Raw genomic sequence first — 26,482 nt, 5'->3', positions numbered from 1 at the left:
GCTAACCAGGACTGACTCTGCTTAGCTTCCAATGTTAGGCAGGAACAGTGTCTTCAGGTTCTTATGATGTCACAGGCATCAGCAGCAGAAAGAACTTAAAACATACAACCTGGGAAATGCTTTTCCAGTGAGCCCTCATTTATTTGCTACATTTTTATTCCTGTCTCAGGGTTCAGAGCATGGTGCATGACTGTCCCTTGTTATCCTCACAACAACCCTGTGAGGGAGGTTGCACTAAAAAAGAGTAACTGCTCTTGGGATATCCCATCTAATGTCTGTGGGCATCTCTCTGTCCAGACACCTTTCTTTACGCCAGCCAGACTCCTTGCTCCTCCTGCTCTTTAATTTGTAACTGCAAAGTTTTTTTAACTGGGTGACTGCCATGCTGCAAAATGAAGTGCTCCCTCTGGCTCCATCTGCATTTGGCCTCAGAGCCCCATTGGTGAGGGTTTTAAGGACAGGCTGGGCATGCACATGGTAGGCATGTCATGAGTGGGGCTGGCTGGAGGCAGGGGTCAGACTAGATGGCCCAGAAGGTCCCTTCTGACTCACTCTGTTTGTTTGTTTCAAAGGAGTTTTGTAGTTCTGGAACTTGGACCCTGTCTCTGCCTTGTACTTACATTAAGAAAGATTTACCGCTTCACTGCAATTCTGTGTTTGAGCAGAATTATTTCAGACTATGGAATGCCCCTTCATGAAAAGAAATATTCCTTCAGGTAGAAAACTAGCACTTTAGTGAGATGACTCTGCTGGAAGCTTTCTCCCTGACACCCTAACCCCTTCCCTTTTGAAAAGAAGCTTCCGAGTTTAAGTTCCCTGGAAAAATTGCATACCTCTTGGCTCAGCCCCTTCTCGTAAGGGGCACTTGCCCCCTCTACCCTTGATAAACTGGGCATGCAGAAGCAGAAAAATTGTGGAAATCTCATTAGATGTATACAGTGATGCTTAATTTGCCGAATGTGTTCCAGTGACGAGCCTTGGATTTCCCGGGCATGGAAATACACAGTGCTATCATGTGCTTCTGCTCTGGCAGTGTTCCTCCTTTGAGGCTAATAGCTTGTGGCCCAAATAGAGGAGGCCTTTAAGAGACACAGCTCATGTTTCCAAGGGTGCTATCAGTATGAGCTTGAAAGCGCTGCCAAGGCACCTACTGAGTTTGGCAGCTCTGGACTGCGGTTACACCCTTGAGTCCCGAGGACAAGCCGCGCAAGCCTCGTGTGACGGTGCATGGGAGCACTCTCTCAGCCAGAAAGAGCTGGGCTTCGAGGAACTATCTGTGCCACTCTCCAGGCCTGGTGCCACGCGTAATATACGACCCGTACTTCTAGGTGGCAATTGCTTCTCAGATCAGCAGGGCAAGCTGCTGTGCAGAGATTAAATTAAAATGCACACGTGTCTCTATGCACACGCACTGCAGCCGGGAGCACAGGGACAGGCTGACTCCAAGGAAATGAGATACAGAGATTTGCACCTCCAGCTTAGATGCATCCCAGGTCAGCAGTGATGACCACACAGTGCTGGCTTTGGTCATTTCTGTAATGCCACAGTTTTCCGAATGGGAAACTGGGAGATGTACCCACACAAGTTATAGCCTGCTAAGTTGTTTGCTTTGCTACTGGCTGCGCTGTGTTGGCTGTGGAGGTTGAGAAGCCCTCATCTTGCAAGCCAGCATGGGAACTAAGAGCGTGTTAGCAGACCAGTTTTTAAAGCATGGCCTTCCACCAGCTGAGTTGTCAGAGGAGGGCAGGACTGATAGATATATTTCTGTACTTCCCTGGAAATCACCTGAGCTCTTGGAAGAAGGGCAGTCTCTTTTCTTGGTGATGCACACATTTGTTCTCGGGTATCATGTGGGATTTCTGAAACGGGAGTGCAATGCAAAGAACCCTCCTGTTGCTTAGAAAGATTGCCCTGGTGTGGCTGAAGGTCTATGTATGTAATGCTTACGCAGGCAAGAGGAATTAGGTTGCACACTTACCTGTTCAAGCTTCAGCACTGTTGGACGTGCATCTGGCAGATGTAATGTTTGCATAGGACCTAGGTGTGCAAAGTTCAGTGAACCTAGGCTGAACCCTGAGGTTCTTTCACAGATCCGATGTAGGTTCACATTTGCCTGCATGGTATATAACTTTATTTACATAGGTCTTAGCAAACATGATGTCAGACATGGATATCCAGTGGGCCCAAAGGCAGGGGAAACATGCCTGAAGGAGTGGGGGTGAACCTTCACCCCTACCTTATTTAGACTCTGTTAAGGGTGAAAGCTTATGGATTTCATCCTCGTTATTCAGAATCCCTGGATTTGGAGGCTTCTGAGATTCCTGTGCCTTGTCAGACTGAAGCCAATAAAGCAGAAGGCGCGACGGAGGTGCTCTTAGAATATTTGAATCATAGAATAGCAGAGTTGGAAGGGGCCATGAAGGCCATTGAGTCCAACTCCCTGCTGTTGCAGGACACCATGTTACACCATCCCACTCAGATGGCTGTCTGGTTTCTTTTGAATGTCTCTAGTGTGGGGGAGCCCCCCACCTCTCCAGGCAGCTGGTACCACTGCTGTATTGCTCTGACAGTGAGGAAGCTTTTCCTGATGTCGAGCCTGAATCTGGGTTCTCGCAACTTGAATTGATTATTCCGCGTACTACACTCTGGCATCAGCAAGAAGAGATCTTGGCCTTCCTCTTTGTGACAGCCTTTGAGATTCTTCTAGAGGGATCTCATGTCCCCCCTCAGTCTTCTCTTCTCAGGGCTGAACATGCCCAGTTCTCTCAGTCTCTCCTCTCCTCTCCTCTCCTCTCCTCTCCTCTCCTCTCCTCTCCTCTCCTCTCCTCCTCTTGGATATTTTTACTAGATGGGTTGTTCATCTGGTGAGGGGACTTTGTGGGGGGAGTGAGAGAGGCTGGAGGAGACTGAGGAAACATAGTTCCTTCAGTCTCCATCCCTCTTCACCTTCCCCCTTTTCCCCATCAGCACAGCTGAGTTTCTGAATAGCTGTGATACTCTCTGTGCTAGCTGGAAGGGGTCAGGTTGAGGGGTCCGACCTCCAACTCCTCCTTATGGGCTCAGAGCCCTGACTGTGTCCCCGGGACACCCACCCCACAACCATAGGATTGCCCTCTCTGAGTTCATCTGGATGGATGCAATATAGGAACTAGTCTGAAAGGAAACATGGGGCACCGATATGGACACTGAACATCCACCGTTCCTCAGTTCATCCTGCCAACTTATAAAGGTGTGATAGATTAGAATTCATGTTAGTTTGAGATCCCGGACAAGAAATTGATAGTTGCTTCCCCTTGTGGTCACGCACAGCTCTACTCACTCCTACAACCGCAGGGGGTTGGACCTGATGGCCTTCATGGCCCCTTCCATCTCTGCTATTCCATGAATCTTGCCAGAGGTGAGTGCCCTCAGGATTCTAGAGAGTAGGAACCACAGAGCCCTACCCTGGAGGTCTCCTCTGTACTGTGATTTTCCACTGGGTAAGAACTAACTTGGTCCTTTCCAAGCCATGGGAGAAACTGTTTCTTACCTTCTCCTTTCCCTGCACAGATGAGGGAAGGATGCTGTGAAAGAGATTGTAGGTCACCACAAAGACATGTGTGGCTAAAGAGTTAGTGGGGCCCATTCTTTGCAGAGCCGTCATCCGGTCTTTCTGCTTTCTTTGAAGAGAGCTGCAAAGTGAGCCCAACATTCTGGTGCTGCTGTAGGATTTTGGTGCTGTACTGAACTCAGCTGGAGGACTGTGTCCAGTTCTGGGCACCACAGCTGAGGAGAGGTGCAGGCAGATTGGGAGGGGTTCAGAGGAGGGCAAGAAGGCGGATCCGGGGGACTGGAAACAAAGCCCTGAGGGGAGAGATGGAAAGAACTGGGCGTGCGAGGCCTCCGGAAGAGAAGACTGAGGGGAGACAGGACAGCGCTCGTCAAGTACATGAAAGGTTGTCACAGAGAGGAAGGGCACGATCTTTTCTCAATCACCCTTGAGAATGCTGGGCTTAAATTACAGGAAACCAGGTCCTGCCTGGACATCAGGGAAAACTTCCTGACTGTTAGCGCATATGGCAGTGGAACCCATGACCTGGGGAGGCGGCGGGCTCTCCCACACTGGAGGCGTTCAGGATGCAACCGGACAGTCATCTGAGAGCGGTGGTTTAACTGGGAGCCCTTCCTTGAGCAGGGAGTTGGACCCAAAGGCTTCCACTCCCTCTTCCAGCTGTATATTCTGTGATTTATGTATTTATTTCATAGTTACTCCCAACATCACTGAGCTACAGTGATTTTTCAAACCACCATAGAAAGCCTTTGGTGGAGAACATAGATATGACATAGAGGCTGATGCATAGAGAGTACAACTTGGTAAAATCCTGGGGAAAATTGGGCAGGATGAGGGGAATAGGGTCGTAGTGTGGACAAGTAGATGGAGATAATTTTTTTTCTGACTCCCCTTATCCTAGAACCTGGAGTCATCTGGTGTGATTGGTAGGCAGTAGATTGAGGGGGAGACAAAGCGAAGGCCTTCTTCACAAAGCAAATAACCACTTTGTGGAATTTGCTGCCAGTTGTTGCAGTTGCTGCCACTGGCTTAGATGGGATGGGACACACCTATGCCACAAGCGTCTTTCAGTGGCTACTATTCATAATAACTAAGTAGAACCTCCATGTTCAGAGGCAGTATATCACTAAACACTTGTTGCTCGGAGAAACAATGGGAGAGGGCAGTTGCCATCCTGCCCTTCTTGTGAACTCCCCAGAAGCTTGGTAGACCACTCTGTGTCCTGTCCTGGTAAAGTCAAGGCCACGGGCAAGCTGGTGGGGAGCAAATTTGGCAAGCATTCTGAGGCAGAAGGGAGGACTAGCTGGGCTCGGACAAGATTAACGTCTTGAAAATACCGGACCTCAGTGGTGGCTCCCTCCTGGCTCCTTCTGTGCTCCTTGGGCCTGTCTGTATCGCTCAGACTCTGATCTCAAGTGCAGCCAAGCCATAACATTGCAGTCCTTTCACCAGTGCAGTAGGACACAAGACCCCTGGAGAGGAGCGTGTGGCCCTTGTGAGGACTGTGCTTGGGGCTGCGGTCTCTGGGGACCAGGCTCGTTGCTGTCTCCAGCTCAGACTGTCAGGCTGAGTGAGGAGCTCAGGCCAAGGCCGTGCCACCTCAGTCAGAACCAGCCCTCCTTGCCCTTCCGGTCTGTGTTCTGGTCGCTGCTGGATTTCGGCACTGTACCTTTTAAAGCCACACGCCCTGCCTGCGCCATGGTGAGGGCTTAGCTGCATTGAAGCCTGGGCTGCTGGGCTGCACAGTTCAGGCTTCCAGGCAGGCAGGCAGGCAGGCAAGAGGGGTCGCATGGAACTGCAGAGAGCGCCAAGTGGTGCTGGGGACCAGCGTGCCTGGGCATTGCTCCGACAACAGGCAGGCTGCGACTGAGCCTTGAGGAGGACTGGGCTCTCCTCCAGGCCGCCAGCTTCTCCCGCAGACTGCCTTGCTAGAGTCTGGAACCGTGGAATCGGAGGGTGGCAGTGCGCGCTACTCAGGAGCAGTCGGCCCACCCCAGGTGCTCCTCTGGGGCTGAGGGCCTTGAGTGAGGCAGGTGTGGTGGCAGCCTTCCCAGGTACGGCCTCCTCTGGCCCGAGGGGCTGCCCCACACGCTTCTCCTGAGGAGAGCGGAGCGGAACCCTGCCTCAGGGCGCTGTCCCAACACGGAGAAAACAAGTTGCTGGCCCTGGTGGCTGCTGGCCTGGCGCAGGTGAGCTGTTCTGAGCGCAAGAGTGCTCTGGGCAGAAGGGCTGAGCAGCGCTTGTGGGCAGGAAGCGTGGGGACGCGAGCCCCTGAACGGGCAAAGGAAGAGTGTTGCGTGCTGCATCGAGCCTGTGAGAAGCAGAAGCCTGCTCTGGAGTAAATGCTGCTGGCAGCCCGCCCGCCCACCTTGCCTCGGGCCAGCCATTTCCAGCTGTGCGGAGGGCTCAGAAAGCCCTCTTGTGGCGCTTTTTGGCAGGGTGTGCAGACCCTGGGCAAGGAAGCAAGAGCCGGGGCAGCAGCCGCAGCAGCGTTCACTTCTGAGGTTTTGGAAAAGGCTTCTCTGAGGAGCTGCCCTCTTTTCAGCCAGAAGGGCTTGAGAGATACACTAATTCTCCCCACTGCGAGGAAGTCCAGAGGGTGACCAACCGTTTCTTCCTTGGTTAGCTGGCGTTACAGAGGTCTGGGGGCATCCCAGAAAAATGGAAAGCAAGGAAGTATTCATTCATTTCCCACCTATTCCCAGAGATTGGGGCTTACAGAGACAGGCAGCTCACAATATTAAAATTACACAGGTTAAACATTCAAAAGTATACAAAGGTTTTAAATACAATTAAATCAGCTACATATTAAAATTAGCTCAAAATCAATAACTTAAAAAAGCATAAAAATATAAACAATAAGGCTAACCCAGCACAAACTCACAAGCCATGTTCAAATGCCAGCTGGAAGAGAAAAGTTTTAGCCTGCTTACAGAACCAGGGCAGGGCAGGCATCAGCCTACTCTCCCTAGGAAGGGTTTTCCAGAGCCCTGGGGCAGCCGCCGAGAAGGCCCCCTCCCGTGTTCCCACCAAATGTGGCTGTGAGAGTGGTGAGACCAAGAGAAGGACCTTCCAGAAGATCTTGCAGCCCACGCAGGCTCATATGGAAGAATACATACGGCCAGACGGCCAGAAATGCATATGAACAGTTGTTTCTTTTAAACCCAGCCAATTTTTTTCATTGTGATGAAGGTGCAGTGTGGGAATTCCAAGGGATCATATGAAGCTGTATATGCACAGCAGAGCAGGTATTCCTATTTATGGCAGGTATGTAGTCCGACACATCTGGCGGGGGGGGGGACCATATTAGAACAGGCTGATTTATAACACGCAGCTGCATCTGTGACCCATCCTCACTCCTGTTGCTCATTTTCATCACTTCCTACAGCAGGGATCTAGAAACGCCCACGTGCAGTTTGTTTCCTGTCAAGCTGGAACGAGGCAGTCATCAGTCATTCCTTCAGGGGTCTTTGAGAGGTGTCTAAGAAATCCCATGTTCCTGTACTGGTTAAGAGATTAATTTCCTACCTTAGCCTGATACCAATGATGAGGAACAGAACCGAAAGTCTGGAGCAGCCAAAGTTCTCCTTTCCCTGCCTCCCAATACCTGTTATCTCCCCTTTTGGAGTGCGAAAATGCAGGCAGTGCTTATAAATGGGAGCATCTTAGTTGCTCTGGCAAGAAGGGACAGATCTGTGCTGAAAGACCCAACCATGTAAGGAAAAGGATGACAATCTAAGATTTCATTTTTGTTCACAGCTTCTTTCTGTGAAGAGGCATTAATATTTCTGTGCTCAATCCTCGCAAACTCAAAAAATAAAAGAAAGTCGTATTCCCAGTTTGGGAGTGCTGATGCTTATTGTTGCTATGTGTCGTCTTTGACCTATGGTGACCCTGTGAATGAAAACGCTTCGCAATGGCCTATCCATGACAGCTCCATTCCACTCTTCCAAGCTTGAGGCTTCCTTGCTGGGATGATTCCATTTCCTGTTGGGTTTTTCCTCCTGCCCTCTGCTTTCGACTTTCCCTAGTCTGATTGTCTCCTCCAGTGAGTTTTGCCTTCTTATAATGTGTCTAAAATATGACAGCTTTGGTTTGTTCATTTTTGCTTCCAGGAAAAGCTCTAAGACCCTTTCCTTTGCCTTTTTGTCAGTCTAGGGCAGTGATGGCAAAACTTCTAGAGGCCGAGTGCCCAAACTGCAACCCAAAACCCACTTATTTAGCTCAAAGTGCCTACGCTGCAATAAAACCTGAATATTGAGGTTTTAGTTTAGAAAAAACAACTCACAGCCACTCCAAGGGGAAAAAAAATATCCTTGACAGCGCACTGACTGGCCATGCGAAAGCTCGAACGAGTTGCGGCTAATGAGTCGCGGCACATGACGTCATCGCCTGGCGCCACTACTTCTTTCCGATCGTGCGTGTGGCCCCTGTGCGCACCGTTATCCGATGCTCAGCTGCTGGGGTGTTGCTGGGGCGACTTGGCTCGCGTGCTGACAGAGAGGGCTCTGCGTGCCCGCTGTGGCATGTGTGCCATAGGTTCGCCATCACTGGTCCAGGGTATTAGCAAAGCTGTCCTCCAGCCCTGAGTTTCAAATGGATCCATTTTCCTTCTTTCGGCTTTCATAACATACACTGTGACTGGGATTACAATAGTTTGGATGATCTCAACCTTGGTCTCCAGTAAAACATCCTTATACTCGATGATCTTTTCTAGTTCCTTCATTGCTATTCATCAGGACTATCATGTGGTGAGGCACCCCCATTCCTTTCAGGACCATCCGTAGCTTCTCATGAGCCACACAGTCAAAGGCTTTGTGGATCCTATAAAACATAGACTACAAAACATAATCTTTTTCTGAAATTCCCTGGTATGCTCCAGTAGCCAAGCGTGCCTCTTTCTTTTCGGAATCTAGCTTGGACATCTGGTATTTCTCGCTCCACATAGGGTAGTATTCTTTGTTACAACATTTTGAGCATTACTTTGCTTGCATGGGCGATGAATGCAATGGCATTCTTTTGCTTCTCCTTTCTTGGGGATTGGAACATATAGTGAACATTTCTAGTCTGCTGGCCATTGTTTTGTTTTCCATATTTGTTGACATATTTTTGTTAGTATTTGGACTGATTCATTTTCTGAGGCTTGGAATAGTTCTCTTGGTATCCTGTCTACTCCAGGTGCTTTATTGTTTGCAAATGCTTCCAGAGCAGGTCCCACTTTACTTTCTAATATTTCAGGCTCTTCTTCATGGGATTCTGCTTCAAAGAAATCTGGCACCTTTCACCGCATATGTATAGTTCTTCTGTATATTCTTTCCACCTTCTCTTTATTTTCTCCTGGTCAGATAGTATGTTCCCTTATCTTTTAGCATTCCTGCTCTAGGTTTGAATTTCCCTTTGATTGCTTGGAGGTCTTCTCCCTCCCTCCCTCCCTCCCTCCCTCCTATTTCTTTGTACTAATCATTGTAATATTCCTGTTAGTGTTTGTTGCTATAGGAATTGTCTTTTGGCATTCTTCCTTAATAATGTCTCTGGTTTCAATCCACAGTTCTTCTGGCTCACAGTCAGTTAAGTTGAGTAATGCGAATCTGAACTTTATTGGGACTTTAAATTCTTTGGGATTTTGCTTAAGTTAAATTTTGGCACTGTGTTTCTGTTGGTAATTTTTTTAGCTCGACTTTGAGATTTGAAATTAAGAATTAACAGTCACTACCACAGTCTGCTGCTGTTCTTGTTTTGGCAGTGAGTATGCAACTTCTTCACCTTCTGCTTCCAATTATATAATCTGTTTAATTTCTGTATTGGCCATATAGTAAGTCCATGTATGCAAACAACTGAATAGTTGCTTGATGTGCATTGTTGCAATGAACAGCTTGTTGGCCTCACAGAATTCTACAAGTCATTAACCTGCTTCATTTCTTACTTGTAGGCCGGATTTTCCTACAACATGAAATTCTGCTTAGTTTCTTACTTTTGCTTCCCAGTCACCAAGGGTTAGCAGCATTTTTGGTGTGTTATCAATTTCCTTTTGAATACCTGCATACGAGTTTTTAATTTCTTCTTCTTCAGCATCTTTTGTAGGAGTGTAGACCTGAATGTTGGTGATGTTGATAGGTTTTCCTGGAATTCTGAGTGGTATCATTTGGTTGGGTTTTGCTTTATAGCCTCTTACTGCCTGTGCTACATCTTGCCTCAGTATTCGGGCCACTCCGTTTCTTCTCAGTTCATCATTGCCAGAGTAAAACACTTTTTATTTGTCTGATTGCAAATGTCCCATTCCAGGCCACTTCAGATCACTCACACCAAGTACTGTGATGTTCATTCTTTCCATTTCTTGCTTTCTGATGTCCGGTTTGCCTTGATTCATACTTTTCACACTCCATGTCACCTCTGTGGGAATGCTGAATACGCCATATTGTTTTGCCAACAGTGTGTGTGTTGCTCCACCAACCCCCTTCCCTCTGTAAATTTTATTTATTTTATTTATTAAAACATTTTTATGCCACCCCCTTCGCCGAAGCCTCGGGGCGGCTTACAATAAATAGCCCTTATTAGTTCTACATAAGCCCCACTAAGTGGAATGGGATCCACTCCAAAGCTTTTTGTGCATTGTTTACTCTGTACATTTAGGGTGCAATTGCCTGTGTGCTTAGACAGGCAAAAGTCTCAACTTGCAGAGAATTGCATTTCTGTTTTATTTAATGTTTTCATAATTCATCAAGAGGCTTACACCATTCAGTTAAAGTGGCACCATTGCATAAAATGGAATAGTAGTGTCACACCGAAATCCGCAATTAAGGCTCATATGATCGGTTTCTTGTGAGGGCAATTAGGTTTATTCACAATTAAACACATGGATCCATGGGTGCCCAAGGCAGGAACACCCAATGCTAATTTCATTAGGGCTATATAGAATGCACAAAGGATACCCAGGAAGGTGATTGGATATTTTGATATGGATAGGGAAGTGATCGGATACACGTCACAGCTTCATAAAAGAAAGAGTTACACTTCACTCTAATTAGATACATTTGACAGACCTTCTAAATTAAAATTACCTTGAACAGGCTTGCCAAGTTAAGTAAATAGAAAGGTGACATGTGTGAACTTACAAAGCTAGGGAGGCACTCTGACAAGTCTATAAAATACAGAGATTACATTTGACAGCTACTCGCTGATGAAGTGTGTTGTTTGATCTTCACTACCAGACACTGAGGCGTCTTTTGAGACTGTGTATTGAAGTATTTATTGTTGAGCAGTGGGGCAGGATGGCAAAAATTGTTTTTTTGAGTACAGCAGCATTGGATAAAAATGGGTAATGCAGGATCAGGCCAGTTCAGATTCCAAGATGGAACTGTCTGTGTTTTTAAAGGTCCAGGAGGTCAAAGAAGGAAGTACTTGCCCAAAAGGCAGAAATGCAGGGTGCCAGGCCAGCCTCCCCAGCGGTAAGGATGCTGCCGCTGAGAAAGCTGTTTTGCCTGGTTACCACCCACTGCAATTCATTTGGCACAGGTGCTATTAGATGGTACAGAACATGCCATACACTTTCAGCGCATCTCTTTTTTATCGAATTTATTCAGTCAATCCAGTGCAGACATTATAAATTGGGCTTTGCTTCCAGCGTGATCCCAGGATTACTAGAAGTTGAGCACTGAAGTCTAAAAAATAGTCAACAGTATCCGCCTCTCCATCTATCAGTGCCACACCCTGGAGGACCGAGCAGAAACCGCAGAATGGGACCACTGACTAAAGATAAGGAGCTGCTATCCCCACAGTCAGACCTTTGGGTGGCCTAGTTCAGCATTGTCCTCACCAGGGTGGGCAGCAAAAGCTTTCCAGATGTCTGGAAATTCAGTGCCCAGGATTCCTGACCCAAGACTGCGTGGGCGGGAGTCCATGGGAATAGCTGTCCAAAACATCTGGAAACTTACCACCCTTATCTGCTCCTTTAAATGATCTCTCCATCTGTCCAGTCAATGCTCTGTGTTTTGTTGTTCCGATCTGATGACTTATTAATGTCCCTTGATGTTATATCAGTTTACTTGGGGAGTCATTTTTGAATTCTTGGATTGAAAAACGCCCTAGAAATGCATGTGCGTTCATACATAATTGCTCTGAATTTGTCCCGCTGTGCATATAACCCAAGAAATACCCTTGCTCGGCTGTCAGCACCGGCCTGTTTTCCATCTTTAGAAATGTCCAGCATGCATGCCAAGCAGATCGCATAATGGTTTTACATGCATTATCAAGCCATGTTCTGGATGACATGCCTAACATGCTGGCCATTTTGCAGCGATTTCAGAGGGCGGGAGGGAAGGAGGCTTTTGGCACGTGAAGCAAACCCCTTCCATGGAATCCTGTGCATACATATTTAGGTGTAAATATCCAAACACACTGGGAATTGTTATACATGAGAACTGGTCTTATTTGTACCTTATTTTGAAGGAGGAAGCCTTCTCAGTTGCTGGAAACTTACATCAAGCAAAAGACCTAAGAATTTGTTTATTTATTTATTTAAGGTATTTGTATGCTGTCCTTTGCAAGAATTAAGGGGTGTGCAGGGAGGGGTTGATGATTAGTATAAGCAGAGCTGTATCTCTCAGAATCCTGCAAAGCCTGTAGTGTTCTTGAGAGCCAAAACTTTCATTTATAATAACGCTAAGTTTCTAGTCCTGATGGATGCAAATTAAGTGTGGGTAATGCCTGGTGAAATCTGAGAAGCCAGAAGAAATGCTGGATAAAATGACTGGTGCTTGGGATGGAGCATCAGCACTGATGTATCTCCCTGCAGTTCCCTGTAACTCATGGAAATGGAGTAAGAATACAAGTATTATTCTGCTGCATTAAGCCAAGGGTATATATAGTCTGACATCCTCTTTCCCATATTAACCAGTCAGCAGGCAGCTCCCCTTTCCCGGTTTGACAGTTCCCAGCATCTTGTGTTCAGAGGTACAGTGCTTCAGAACTTGGGGGGTTCCCTGTGGTTATCCTGTCTTAATAGCCATTTATAGATTTGTCCCCCATGAATTTATCTAACATGCCACCCACCCCCACTCCCATCTTGTGGCAACAAAGCCTACAAGTTTGCTATGCATTCCCTGAACAATTACTTTCCTTTTCCTGCAAATGACTCAAAGTTGTAAAAGGATGCAAAATACATGAGCAGTATAAGAGGAAAACACTGCTGCTTTCCTGAACTTGCATGGTATGTAAGAGAAAGTGTATCTGGCTTTTCTGCTCACAGAAAAATTAGGGCCATATTGTGCTTGAGTATACATGGGATCAGTTGTGACGGATGCTCCTGGTCGCACAACCTGGACAACTGTGACACACAAGCGTACTGGGCTCAGCTGTAAGACAGTGTACTGTGCTTCTTTAAAGCCTTCACCAATGAAAAAATGTGAATTATTCTGTTCTGAAAAAACAGATGATGTGCTATGTAAATAAAGCCCAAGATCTGTAGGCATTGTTTCCTACAGAGTGCAAGAAGGGCAAGTGACACAATGTTAGAGTGACTGGCTCATGCGTAAGAGACAGACTTGGAGGTCAGCATGTCAGGGTTTTGTTGTCTCAGCCGTTGTGATGTTAACAGAGGCCAAGGATGTGTTAGCTCAAGGGTTAGTTGGATGTGTTCACTCATGTTCATTCACTAATAAGAAGACAAAAAAGAATGGACTTTCCAATTTGTGGGAAAATACCCTGGGCAAGGCAGGGGTGCGGCAAACATTCCTAGTAAACATTGGCTGAAGACGAATATCACATTCACATGCACGCACATAAATATGTAGGCCTTTCATCCGCTCCAAAATGGCCATTCTTACGATCTTACATAATGCAGAACAGGGGCCTCCTCGGTTGTAGCACCCAAAATAGGGATCTTCTGCCCCAAGAAGGCTGGTTCGTGTGTGCTTATTGGTGTGTACATGCATCCATCCTGTGTGTGCACAGGAAGAAACCATCTGCTACTTGAAATTGCACGCTTATTTGGTAAACCAGGTTCATGTACATCCTTAAGACAGCACTGGGGAGACTGACATCCTCTAGATGGGAATGGCACTTTCAGCTCCCATCATCCATGACCATGAGCCATGCTATCTGGGACTTGCAGGAGTTGGGTATCCAACAGCAATTGGAGGATCACGGGCTGCCCCATCTCTGCCCTGATTCTAGCAGAGTCACCTGATAGCAAAGGCCCTTTCTCCCTTTCTCCGCTGGACTTGAGAGCCTTAGAGAAGGCCATCTTATTTTAGTAGGCTTTCACTACTGGTTAAATAACAACAACAACAACAACAACAACAACATTTATACCCTGTCCTATCACTTCAAGTGCTCAGGATGACTTACAAGTATAAAAATACAATAAATATAAAACTACAATATAGAACATTAATTGTTAAAACAATATAAAACACATCACAAGAAAAGGAAGAAAAAATAGAAAGTACGACTGTGAAAGAGAAGAGAAAAAAATAAACTCTCTGATTAGTGGGTTTATTGAGGTTGCTGCCAATATTCTCTTTATTTTTTATGCTTTTGTTTTCCTTCATAAATTGTTACAGGTGTTGTTTAATGTCCGTTGCTCATCCCTGTGCTATGGTTAAGCTAGACATTATCGGGTCAGCAGCAAACTTGACTCTGTCCCATGTATTTCTTCCCTTGGAAAAGCTGTACAGGTAATCCCCAGGTTACAAACATCCAGGTTATGAACAACCCATACTCCATCATAATCCAGTTAATGTTAGACTTAATGTTAGCTCAAGAAGTGTTAACCTTTAATAAACTTTTACTGCTTTTATATCTTTCTATCTAAACTGTTAAGAGAACTGTACTGTATTCCTACACACCTATATACAGATTCTTTCTCTATTTCTCTCTCTCTCTCTAATACCTGTAGTTAACTTAATATTACTGTATTATTAGCCTTATTAAAATGCTGTCTTGTGTGAAAGTTGTTTTAGTGAGTATGGAAGTGTTTCTTAAGTGTTCCATATGTTTTTTATATACGTGATCCGACTTACATACAGATTTGACTTAAGGATGTTCTCTGGAATGGAACTTGTCCCTAACCCAGGGACTGACTACCTGTAGTCCCATAACCTCCTGCTGGCTGGTAACTTTTAAAGGGAAATGCAATGTTTCTCAGCTGCAATCTGGCCACTTTGTCAGGATTGTGATGAAGTTCTTAGTTTCCATATGCAGTGTGCTGGTCCCAAACTCCTTTCATTTTAAATGTTTGACATGCTTTTCACCTGCTGCTTGGTAAAAGCTGTTAAGCCACCACAGTCAGCTGTTACAGCATGAAATTTGCAGTGATTGGCTCAGATGCCTGGCATTCTTTGCAGTGAATCAGTCTAACGAAGAAGTAGCCAGTCCTATTCGGTTTCACTACAAGAGACGGACTCTACTTAACATTCACCAGCCATTGCGTGCCTACTCCTCTGTTTTCATTGCTAGCTGAAGAATGCAAACCGGGGAAGAGGTGTGGGGGGAGCTGTCCCCATTTATAGAAGGATTCTGAGAAAAGAGGGCACTTCACACTGTGCCCTTATACTGCTGAACGGAATAGCTGTTTGTTTGAGGCTTTGGCACAGAAATGGTAAGCAAACACTTAGAGGGTACTGAAAGTATTTAGATCCGAGGGTGGCAGCATGTTCAGCTCCATGGCTATGCCAGGAAAGGAGAGGCTACAGTTGTGAAAGATGGGAGATGCAGGAGTGATTGACTGCAGATACAGCCTAAAATCTGTAGCAAAGAAAATCTAAAGCAAGGGAAGAAGAGGAACTCTTCCCTACCCTACACAGCTCCTCTCTCTATCGTATCACATAGTCAGTCAGCAACAGTGGGAGAAAGGTCAATATACAAAGTAGAAATAAGAAAAAGCAGCTTATGCACAGCTCTCAGCTTTTCTAGAAGAGGCTGAACCTGAAGGCTGTTTCCAGACACAGTGTAAATAGCAGCATCGGTGTGCCTTATTAACCAAATGTTAGACCGGTGTTTGGAAGCGGCCTTCTTCCATTCTTAATCCTCCTGCATTATCTCACCATTTCTTCCATCTCTTTAGTTACTGCTGAAAATCTTTGAAGGGAAACAAGAGGTGCATAATGCATTCCAGTTGGTAGCGCTAGGAGCCTTCTGGAAACGTATTTATTTCATTGATCTTACTTATTTACTGGTGTGGCTTTACTCCTGTGTCTGGTTATTTCTATTTGGCACAAGCTGTTGCTTTCCAAGTCCATTTATTTGATTTGTTTGTCCATTAGCTCTTGTTCTAAACACATCGTAGCAGCCATCGCAATGCAGTGGTTTATTATTTTCCTCATTTCAGCTTTCACCCAAACCTCAATCACTCTGCACACTTAGGTGCCCATAAAAACTTAATAGATCGAGAGATGTTCCAGAAAGGAATGTATTGAGTCTTTTGATAACTAAACGTTGCGCAAGTGAGCAAGGCTACAATCCTGTACCCAGTTCCCCTGGGAGTGAGCTTCCTGGAATACAGCAGAGTGTCCTGCTATGGTGGGCAGCATGGGGCCCATACGTTGCCTGTGTTTCAGCACCCCAGGTGTTGGTGGCAAACTGCAGTGTCGACCGAAAAAGGCCTGGTTCGGCTTTAAAAGAAAGAGAGCTTGTTTTGTGCCTTCTGAGGCCACCGCTGTTGTGCTCAGCTAACATTTGTCAGCAAACCACCGCTTGTTTTGCTGCTGGTACCAGTGCATTTCAGCAGCACATGGCAAGAGTGCAAATCCCAGAAGGTTCAAGCAGGTTGAAATTGGCACCTGAAGTCCCTGGAGTTGTCCCTCTTTGCATTGCGGGATTGCGCTGTGAGCGATCTTTTCTCGCCATCTAGAGAGCCGGGTCCCTCATACACAGCGGAGGTTGAGGACAGTGATGAGAGAGAGATTTGTGTCCTGCTGTCTCAAGCTGAGCTCATATCTATGCACAGCATCTACTTTAAGACAGAAATAGGAGTCTTGGTTCTGACATCTGCAGATATTGAGTCAGCGGTGTGACGCAGTGGTCAAGCGGGCGAACGCCACCCTAGGATGCATAGCCAGAAGCGTGGCTTCTAGATCGAGAGCGGTATTTCTGCCACTCTGTGCGACTCGTTTGCCCACAGCTGGAGCATTGGGTTCAGTTCTGGGTCCCTCATTACAGGAGGGATATAGCAAGGTTGGAATCGGTGCAGCGTAGGGCCATAAGGATGGTGGCCGGATTGCAGGGTAAGTCCTATGTGGGGAGACTGAGGGAACTGGGTCTTTTCAGCCTTGGGAAGAGGAGACTCGGGGGGACCTATTAACAACATGCAGTATGTGAGGGGTGTCACACAGAGGTGGGTTGTGACCTGTTTTCCTCTGCGGTGGAGGGCAGGATGTGTTCCAGAGGAGCAAAGCTCAGGGAACCAAGATTCAAGGTGGATACCAGGAAGTACTACTTGATAGTTAGGACTCCTAGGTTATTGGATGGGCTCCCATAGGTGGTTGAAGCCCCATTGCTGAGGGTGCTTAAGGACAGGCTGGACGTGCATGTTGTAGGCATGTTATGACTGGAGCTGGTTGGAGCTGGGGTCAGACTAGATGGCCCAGGAGGCCATCTGAAGGTGATGGAGGCAATTTCCATGCCTTTTTGAACATGTAAAAAAGGGGATTCATATTCCTCTTTGGAGCAGGGTGTTTGTCGAAAGCAGCTCCAAGATTCTCCCCAACTCTTAAATTCTGTGATTGATCATTGTCCCTCTAGCAAAAAAGAGAGCTTTCTACAGCAGTGCACTGGAAAAGGAAATGTTAAACTGAACAAGACTCCAAGGAACTAAACACTATTAGTGATGTGGACGACTACACAAAAGAGGGTTGGAGCTGCAGATTAATTGGGAAGCTGCAGCTGAGCCAGATTTTTTTTTAAACTTCAGTGTAACTCTGCACCATTCCAGTTCAGATGGTGACAGGCATGATCGATAAAGAAAGAATTAGCACTTCCCCCCATTTTTAAACTCCCACAAATTCCACCCATGCCCCCATAGGGGTTTAAAAAGCAAAAAACCTCCCTTCCATTTGCATTGGTGGAAATATTTTTCCATCAACCTCCATGGGGATGCCTGTGTAGAATTTCAGGAAAGTACAGGAAGGAGGAGGGGAAATTTAATCATCTCCCTCTCAGCTATGCTGGCCCTGACTTAAATTGGGATTACATGCAGTTTCACTGGAGCAAAGAAAGATCTCCAGCTCAGCTGCACCGGCATGATTAGTGAGTCTGTAGCTTGGCTGCTTGCTTCCTGCTTCAGTGTGTCCTTTTCTGTCCCATGGCAACCCACCAAAACCAAGCGCATGTGCTAAACAACCAACCCAACCAAGAGCATTTCTGCTTCCACCGTTCTGGGTGCTCGTGGGGCTATCCCAAATGACAGGGATTTCTGTACGGATGCAGACTCTGCGTGCGTTGTCACCTCTCATGATTACACGTTTCTGTTTCCTGTTCCATGCACACACAATGCTCTGCATAGGACTGGCGTGCTTTGCCCTCTTGTGAAAGGCTTTTGCTGCACGACACATTGAAACGAAGGCAGAGGGATTACTCGTGAGCAAGAAGTGGTGGAACCTGCTAAAATCCTGCAAGTAAAGGCCTACAGACAGGACCAATTACAAAGAAGGAAATAACAACCATAGGTTTCATTTGATCCTTGCATTAGAATCTGCTCAGTACACATGCATAGCACCTGCTATAGATGTTTGCAAAAGAGCACCCCCTGGCCTTGCACCATATGATTCAAGACTGGAGGAAATGTATATGCCTCCAAATGCAGCAAGAAAGCAAGCAGCAGTGGCTTCCCCGACTATTCCTCCTGCAGCAGCCGCTGCCAGCCCCCTCCTCTCAGTTTTGTGTGGCCTTCCTGGAGCCTCGATCGTTTACACGTTGGAGAGGAAGTGCCAGCCCGCCTCCTTCCTTCTCAGCTGCCATCTTCACACTCTCTTGCTTGCCCATCTGCCTCTTTTTTCTCTTTCCTGTTGCATTTCCTAGCATGCTGGTTCTTTCTTTTTTTCCATCTATTACTCCCCTTTCTTTCCCATTAAAAATAATTAAAGAGAAAAAAAGAGAAAGGGACCTCTCCCTGAGACATGTTCTTTATAAAAGCATTGATACCCTGCATTTTGGCCCTTTAAAAGGCCCCATGCAAAGCAATGGCTAAACTGTTAGTGAATAACAGCAGAGTAGTGCTGCCAGGCAGAGCACAAAATACGAGATTCGGTGGACCAGTGGAATAACAGTCTGAGGCAGCTTCACAACTTGGTGTGGTGGTTCGAACGTTGGACTGGCAACCTGGGAGATCAGGGTTCCAGTCCCCACCTGCCCATGAAGCTCATGCGATGACTTTGGGCCGGTCACAGACTCTCAGTCTACCTCGCAGGGTTGCTATTGTGAGGATAAGATGGAATTATGTAAGCCACCTTGGGTTCCTCACAAGAGGGAAAGAAAAGGATACGAATATAATGTAGCAGCAACAATAACAGTACGTTCCCATGTAAGAGCATTCCAAAGGGGTTGCTGTTTTCTCCTCCATTTTATTTAGCATGTCACAAATGAAAGTCTCCTAGGAGAGGTCAAACAAGTGTTTCTGTTCCTGTCTTCCCCCTCTTGCAAGGAAACTATGGTGGCTTACCAGCTTCTGCTCCCCATTTCTCACAACAGCCCTATGAGGTAGGCTAGGCTGAATGTCTGAGACTGGCTGAAATTCATCCAGTGAACTTCAGGCCCTAGTGAGGCCTGGAAGCCAGATCTCGCAGGTGCCAGCCCAACACTAACCACTGTACCACATTAGATTTTTAATCAATGTCTTTGCTGCTTTGAGGTGTTCTGTTACCCATAGATTATCACATCAGGGTAACAGGTGCTTTCCACACCAATGGGGTTAACATTTTTCTGAAACTAGCACCTTACCAGTTATTACATGTTATCGGTGACGAATTGCATAAACCCAAATGGCTGTTCAAGGAGACCTCCGCTCTGAAGTAATGATATGTGGTCTCCAAGCATCCACAGAACCTGTAGTGCCAAGGATCATACAGCCCCTGTTTGCAAAGGCTGAGCTAAGCTGGAGTAATGGTGCTGGCGCAAAGCCTCCAGAGCAGTGATGGCAAACCTTTTAGAGACCGAGTGCCCAAACGGAAACTCCAAACCCACTTACTTATCCCAAAGTGCCAACACTGCAATAAAACCTGTCGCGGATCGTGACGTCATCGCCTGGAACCCCTAACCTTTCCGAGCATGCGCATGGCCCCTCTGTGCGCAGTTATCCAATGCTCAGCTGCTGGGGCGATTTGGCTCACATGCCGACAGAGAGGGCTCTGCGTGGCCGCTGTGGCACACACGCCATAGGTTCACCACCGCTGGCTGAACCCTGCCCTGGTGCACCCCCCTAACCCTCATATAGGGATACAGTTCCATTGAAAATAATGCGATTTTGAAAAAGCCTTCCTCGAGCAGCTTTTTCTGCACAGCTCATCATTTTTGTCCATTCTAAACACATTCCAATCATCAAGAGCATGCCAGGACACCTCATTTTTCCAACCCTAAACCAGTGATGGTGAACCTTTTAGAGACCAAGCACCCAAATTGCAGTCCAAAACCCACTGTGGCACATGTGCCATAGGTTTGTCAGCTCTGCTCGAGAGGTAACTCTTAAAGTACCCACCGCCATTGTCCACCGAGCAATTCTTGCTATGGAAAAGGGCATTATACCTCATGCTGTCTGCAAGAAACTCTTGATAGACCAAAGGAAAGGAAAGAAACCTGATGGAAGTTCCCTTGAAGACGCTTGTTAATTCTGCATGGAAAACAAGGCTTGAAAATGCATATTGTCTCAGCTTGCACTGCTCCTTTCTATAACAAGTTGACTTTTCTTGCCCGGGAAACCCTCCGCTTTCCTCCCCCCCCCCAACAGTTGTCAAGGGTGGACACACACACTAAGAATTGTAAGGGAATTTAGAGCTCTCGAAGAAAGCAGTGTTATTTCCCCAAGCATTTGATGATGATGCTCACTATCCGTATGGTGCTAAAGATCCAAGCTGGGGGATTTCTAGTTTTGCCGCCCTTTTGAGCAATTACTGGTTTCTCTATGCATGCATGTGTTGGGATGTGACTGAAGCCGTAACACAAACAAACTCATTGGCCAGGGTTAAAATGGGTGCATTTAAAAGCATGGTATGCCAACGGAGAAGAAGAGCCAACTTTCATAAGGTGAAAAATAAGATTTTTGTACGTTTAGAGAGCAAAAAGTTCAGGGTCTTTGTGCAGATAAAGTCATTACTCATCTCCTGCATGTACATCAAGGTTTAGTAACATTGTGGGTTTTTTGTCCCTTCGTTTGTGCACAGCCTCTGGCCTGTCCTCTTCTCCGTCAACCCCGACACAAGTGACCAAGCAGCCGGCATTTCCGATCGAATCCTACAAACATGAACCGGAGAGGCTAGAGGCACGGATCCACACGTCCTCCCCGCCACCGGATACAGGACAGAGGTTCGGCCTGCCTCCAGGGCAACCCGTGGCCCAGCCCCCCACGCCCGCCCCCAGCCTCTGCACTACCTCAAAAACAGTAAGTATGACCCCTGTTTCCTTCCCTGTTAGTGCTGGCCTTTGAATCCTTGAATGCTTAACACAGATGATCATTTATAATCCTCAGAATAACCCTGCAGAGTAGGCAAGTAAGGGACTGAGGCTACGAATTGAACCCTAGGCTTCTCATTTCCTAGTTCAGGCTCCTTAGGCTGGAATCTCCATCACCCATTTGTTTATTCGTATGTTTATATTCTACCTTTTTCCCTTAAAGGAAGCCAAGGGTGGTTCTCCTCTCCATTTTATCCCCACAACAACATCCCTGCAAGGTAGACTAGGCTGAGAGACAGTGACTGGCCCACCCAGCGAGCTTCATGGCTTGTAGGGACAACACCCTGGATCTCCCAAGTCCCAGGCCAGTATCCTAACCCCAACACCATACCGGCAAGGCATGAAGGCCGTTGTAGCAACGGTACGGTTATGATTATATCATTATAATGATTATGCTCTATGAAAGTATTCAGCCACTAATTGGAACCTGGATCTCCTGAATCCCGGTCCAGCCCTGTATGCAGAACACTGCACAGTAAACCCCTCTGAGCCCTGAAAGCTTCGTTTCTGAGTAGCAGTGCGTTGCACTGGTCACCACAGCTTCATTCTGTCCAATTTTGCCCTGCATGGTGAGCACTTGGTGCACCTTCCCCAGCTGTCATAATCGTAATAATGACTAAGAGTGTTTCATTTGTTAGGACACACCATTTGTTGTAATGTGGGAGTAGGCCTCTTCCGGAAACATGGGTTCCTTTCTCAGACCAACCTGTTCTGCTTAGTACTGTGCTGGAATCTCTCTCTGAAGTTCACCTTCTGGTTTATTGAGATAATTAATCTCCCTGGAGTGTTCAGAAAGCAAATTTGCTTCCTCGAGCATATGACATGCCCCATCCTTCCTTTTAAACATTCTCAGTTTGAATAAAAACTCTCAGCAGTCACTAACAGACTTCTTGAATCCTGGAACAGCAGTAGCCTCATGCAGGCAGACCAATAATTGAACATACCAAATACTAACTCCCTGCCACCCGCACTCAGCTCAAACATTAAAGATCTTGCAATGTTTTCATCCTTAATCCCAAGCGTTCTTTTGGCAGGGAAATTGCACAGTACACAGAATCATAGAATAGCAGGGCGGGAAGGGGCCAAGAAGGCCATCGAGTCCAACCCCCCTGCTGGTGCAGGACACCAGTTACACCATCCCACTCAGGTGGCTGCCCAGTTGCTTTTTGAGTGTCTCTAGTGTGGAAGAGCACACGACCTCTCTTGGCAGCTGGTTCCACTGCCTACTGCTCGCATAGTCTGGTTAGCTTCCTTGCTCTAGCCTGCACCTGGTGTGCTCTAGTTTAAGTTCATTGTTCCGTGTCCTACAGTCTGGGATGAGTGAGGTCTTTTTCCATCTTGGTGAGAATTTCTCTGGAAAATGACGGTCCGAACATGGTGAACAGATTGTGCAATTAAGAGGTGCTTGTGTGTGATCTGATAAGCCATTGCAAGACTCAGCAAATGCCATGGGCTTCTTCGACATACTGTCTGAGCCATTATAAGGGCCATTGTCGGCCATATATAATTCTAGTGGAATGCTGCCTGCACAGTCCCTGGTGCAAAGGGACAGCCTGTGCCAGGATCTAGAGGCATCTGTGGAAAAGCATTTGGGGAAAGCAGTGAACTTAGAAATGTCTTAGGCCTGGGAGATGAGTGAGTGCCCAGGGGATCAGGGTTGATAGCCACAAACACACACAGGGAAATTTTCCATTACAACTCCAGCTCAGCCAGAGGAGTTAATCAAAGTCTGAACAGCGGATCTGCCAGGAGATCAGCACCTGAGTGAAAGTGATAGGCCAAACAAAGCGATTGCCCAAGCTGTCCAAGTGCAGATAGGAGGGTCATACTAGTAGATTTGTCTGTAGGCTGACAGGGAACGAACAGGCAAAGGCCTGGCCGTGTGTCTCCAGTCGTACTGCATAAGCACAGACTTTGGTACTCAGCATCCTGAAGCTCTTGGCTCTTGTTTATGTTATTTTCCCTATTTTGTTGTGTAGCTGGATAGCTACTTTTTCTCTTGTACTTGTGCTTTTAACTGAAGCCTGGTGTAGCAGTTGAATCTTTGACCAGCATTAGCTAAGTGTCCGGAAAGCATTTCACCCCCTGCAAGAGGAATCCCGTGGCTCCTGGAAGAGCAGTACTGGCATCACAAGCCTGTTCAGATTACCACTTCCAGGGCCGGAGACGGCGCTGTGTCCTCTGGCCCTTGTCCCCTCACAGCCAGCATGGAAGAACCGCATTGGCTGCCTTTCAAGGTGAGAAAAGTGACCCTGGAGAAGGAGGAAGGGGTGCTTTGAGGGTGTGCAAGCAGGAGACCCACAAAACCAGGACAGGAGCTATCATGACCCTCCTCCAGGCTCTTTCCTGCTTTCCCTGAAGTGCCTTTGCTAAATGTGTGCCAAAGAGTTGCCTAGCAAAATCCACGAGGTGGGAGAATGTTCCTCTCTGCTCTTCCTCCTGCCTTGCATTGGTTAATTGATGCCTCTGAGTTTGGTTGCTTCCATTCACTGAGAATGCAATCAGTAGTATTGCAACATGATTAGGGTCAATAACAACCTGGAATCTGCAGTTGGGAAATCCCTTCTGCTAGGACTGAAGAAAATTCCACATAAGTGTGCCAGCTAGGGAGTTCTCCAGCTAACTGGAACAAAAAGCAGGGGGTAGCAAAAGAAACTGCCAGTTCCAAGATACGGCAAGAGGTTGCAGCCATGACGTCTGCGGTGTAGACTGGCCCAGGCTCAAAACAGAGGCTTGGAGAAGGGCACCCTCCTGGGCTTCAGGCATTGGCCTGCAGCGTGGACTGCCAGGTTCCGAGCGCCTGCCTTACCTGATTCTTTTATGCACCTACCTGCGAGTTCTGCAGCACAGCTTGGAGTTTTCTATTTATTGTGTCAAGTTATATCTCCCAATTCACAGGAACGTGAGACGAGCCAAGCTGTGTCGGACCAGTGGTCCATCTCTTGAGCATTCTGTTCACACAGAGCCCAACCAGCTGCCCACAGGAAGCCCACAAGGAGGGCACGGGTGCAGTAGCACCCTCCACTCCAAGGTCCCCAGCAATGGGTGCCACAGGCACGCTGCCTGTGATCCTGGAGGGGGCACAGAGCCACCAGGGCCAGTAGCCCCTGAGAGCTTTTTCCTCCATGAATTTGCCCAAATACAAGCATACGCTATGCAAATGCACTGGCAGAACAGCTTAGAGTAAAAAATAACTCATGCATCAAAACATGCTAAAAAGCTGCATAAAATAATGTCAAAATATTCCATGCTAAATAGATCCACCCTGTTGTTTTCATGTGCCACCAAGTTGTCTCAGACTTGCAGTGACCTCATTAATGGGTGCCCTCCAAAATGCTCAGCTCAACTCAAGGCTGTGGCTTCGGCTGTGGAATAAATATAAATCCTGGGGAAGTTTTAAAAAATAAAATAAAAGGATCCTTGCTTCATGCCAGAAAGTCAGCAGAACATGCACAAGGCATCCATGTGTGGGGAGAGTATTGCACTTGTGGGGCACCGTCATTGAAAAGGCTTTCTCTGCATGAGCCACTCACTCTGCTCCAGATGGTAGGGGAGCCTGAAGGAGACAAGCTGATCTGAAGCTCCCAGGAAAGGGAGACACATCTGAAGAAAGGGGTCCATTTGATGATTCCGGCAGGTAAGACCAGGTGGATGAAAGAGCCGAAGGAAAAGGAGTTAACACATTTTTTGATTATAGGGGAAGGGATAATTTGGTTTCCTGACTTGCCACCTGGAAACCCTATTACACACCCGCTAAAGTTGCAGGTATACCGCTGTGTGTATTTTGAATTTCTGCAGAAAGGTGATCAACAGGAAGTAGAGCAAAGGTAGCTGATTTGGGGAAGATAAGTTAGATGTGGCTGGAAAGAGGCCACTCAGGAGTAAACTCATACTTTGACCTCAGGTAATCTAGTATGTCCAGCTTACCAAGTCACTCAGTGTACACTTCATTTACATACCAGTATGAAAATTTGGTTGGCTTTCATAGGGACACCCTTCTGAGCAGCATGTGCATAGGAAAAGGAAACAAAAGCCACTGTGGTGTGTTGCTTAGAATGTTGGCCTGGGATTTGGGAGATCTGAGTTCCAGTCCTCGCTCAGCCATGGGCTAAAAAGCTAAAAAGAGCTAAAAAGAGAGGATTATATAAGCTGCCTCGAGCTCCTTACAGGAAAAAAAATCCTTCATATCATTGCATTCTATTTCTATTCAGACTTATTTTCCTCTTGTGAGGAGCCCAGTGTTGTTTGGGTAGCCCTTCTCCACTCCATTTTATCCTAACAACGGCAATCTGTTGAGGCTGACTAAGTCAGGTGTGAGCTGGCTAGCTGACTCCCGTCTGTATGGGAGTTAGCACTGCTTTCATTGGCTCAGTGACTCTTCCTATTTTCTGGAGCAAGACTGCATATGGGTTGCTGGCAAGTCTGACTCTGGCAGAACAACCATGATTCAGGAGCCTTGTGTGTGCTGTAGAGCATGGATATTAACTCTTCAGCTCCCCTGAATAGCCCTCCTTTGTTTGCAGCATGGTCAGTCTATGATCCAGATTGTGCTTTTTACCTTTAAATCCAGAGGTGAAGTGAGAGGCTCAACAGCTGCAGCTTGTGTGGCTCACCTGGGCCCCCTCCATTATATCCCCTGAGGTAGAGGTGGAGGGAGTGTCAGAAATGGGGGGAACCTTGGCAGCAGGAAAGGTCTCAGCTGCTTCAGCAGTAGACACAAAGGTAAAAAGTGACTCAACATTTTGATTCCAGCCTTGGAAGGCAGATTTAAATGGTTTGAACCCAGACTTTCTGGATCTGTTTCCAGAACTCTCCAGTGCTTGGATGTGCTTTGTATGCTCTCGCTGTTCCACAGCAGCCCTTGGAAAATGCAGCCCTAAATATACTCGTGGTTTGTTACAAGCTTCTGGTCTCTCTGTAGGGATTTCAAGGGTAGGAAACTGTTCTTTCCTTCCCTAAAGCTTCAAGAGTCCATCTGTATGTCCTTGTCCTTTTGACCTGTGATTTTTGGGGAATACATGGAATCCTTGCAAGAAGGAAACTCCAGTAAGGGCAGGAACTTTCTGAACCAGTCCTTGCTGGTATGGAAAATGGTATTCATAATAGGGCCCAGATTTAATTTATGAAGTGAGTGCTAAAAGTGTAGTTTGATGTGGATCTATGTGTATCTTCTAACTGAAACAGATTTAAAGTTTCCATTGGCTTCTGTCAGCCTTATGATTAGTCTGGCTGCAGCAAGCAAAAATAGGATTTTTTATTGCAAAGGCTTAGTTCAGA

The 26,482-nt window shown here is 46.8% G+C and overlaps 1 protein-coding gene across 4 annotated transcripts in view; it reads left to right on the top strand.

Annotated features, from left to right (window-relative positions):
• The window catches only part of PRKAG2 (protein kinase AMP-activated non-catalytic subunit gamma 2), a 240,642-nt gene that overhangs the window by 128,729 nt on the left and 85,431 nt on the right, over window positions 1-26,482 (top strand). For 3 of the 4 annotated variants that reach the window (XM_044424712.1, XM_044424714.1, XM_044424713.1), the window contains one exon: window positions 20,917-21,134. In XM_044424712.1, coding sequence (XP_044280647.1) covers window positions 20,917-21,134 — 218 coding nt within the window. Of the gene's footprint in view, window positions 1-20,916; window positions 21,135-26,482 lie in introns of those variants that run through there. The other variant, XM_044424717.1, reaches the window with a different exon arrangement.

Source organism: Varanus komodoensis, unplaced genomic scaffold, assembly GCF_004798865.1.
Source record: "Varanus komodoensis strain SLA01 unplaced genomic scaffold, ASM479886v1 scaffold15, whole genome shotgun sequence".
Classification (NCBI taxonomy): Eukaryota; Metazoa; Chordata; class Lepidosauria; order Squamata; family Varanidae; genus Varanus; species Varanus komodoensis.
This window is presented reverse-complemented; position numbering and strand designations above follow the sequence as displayed.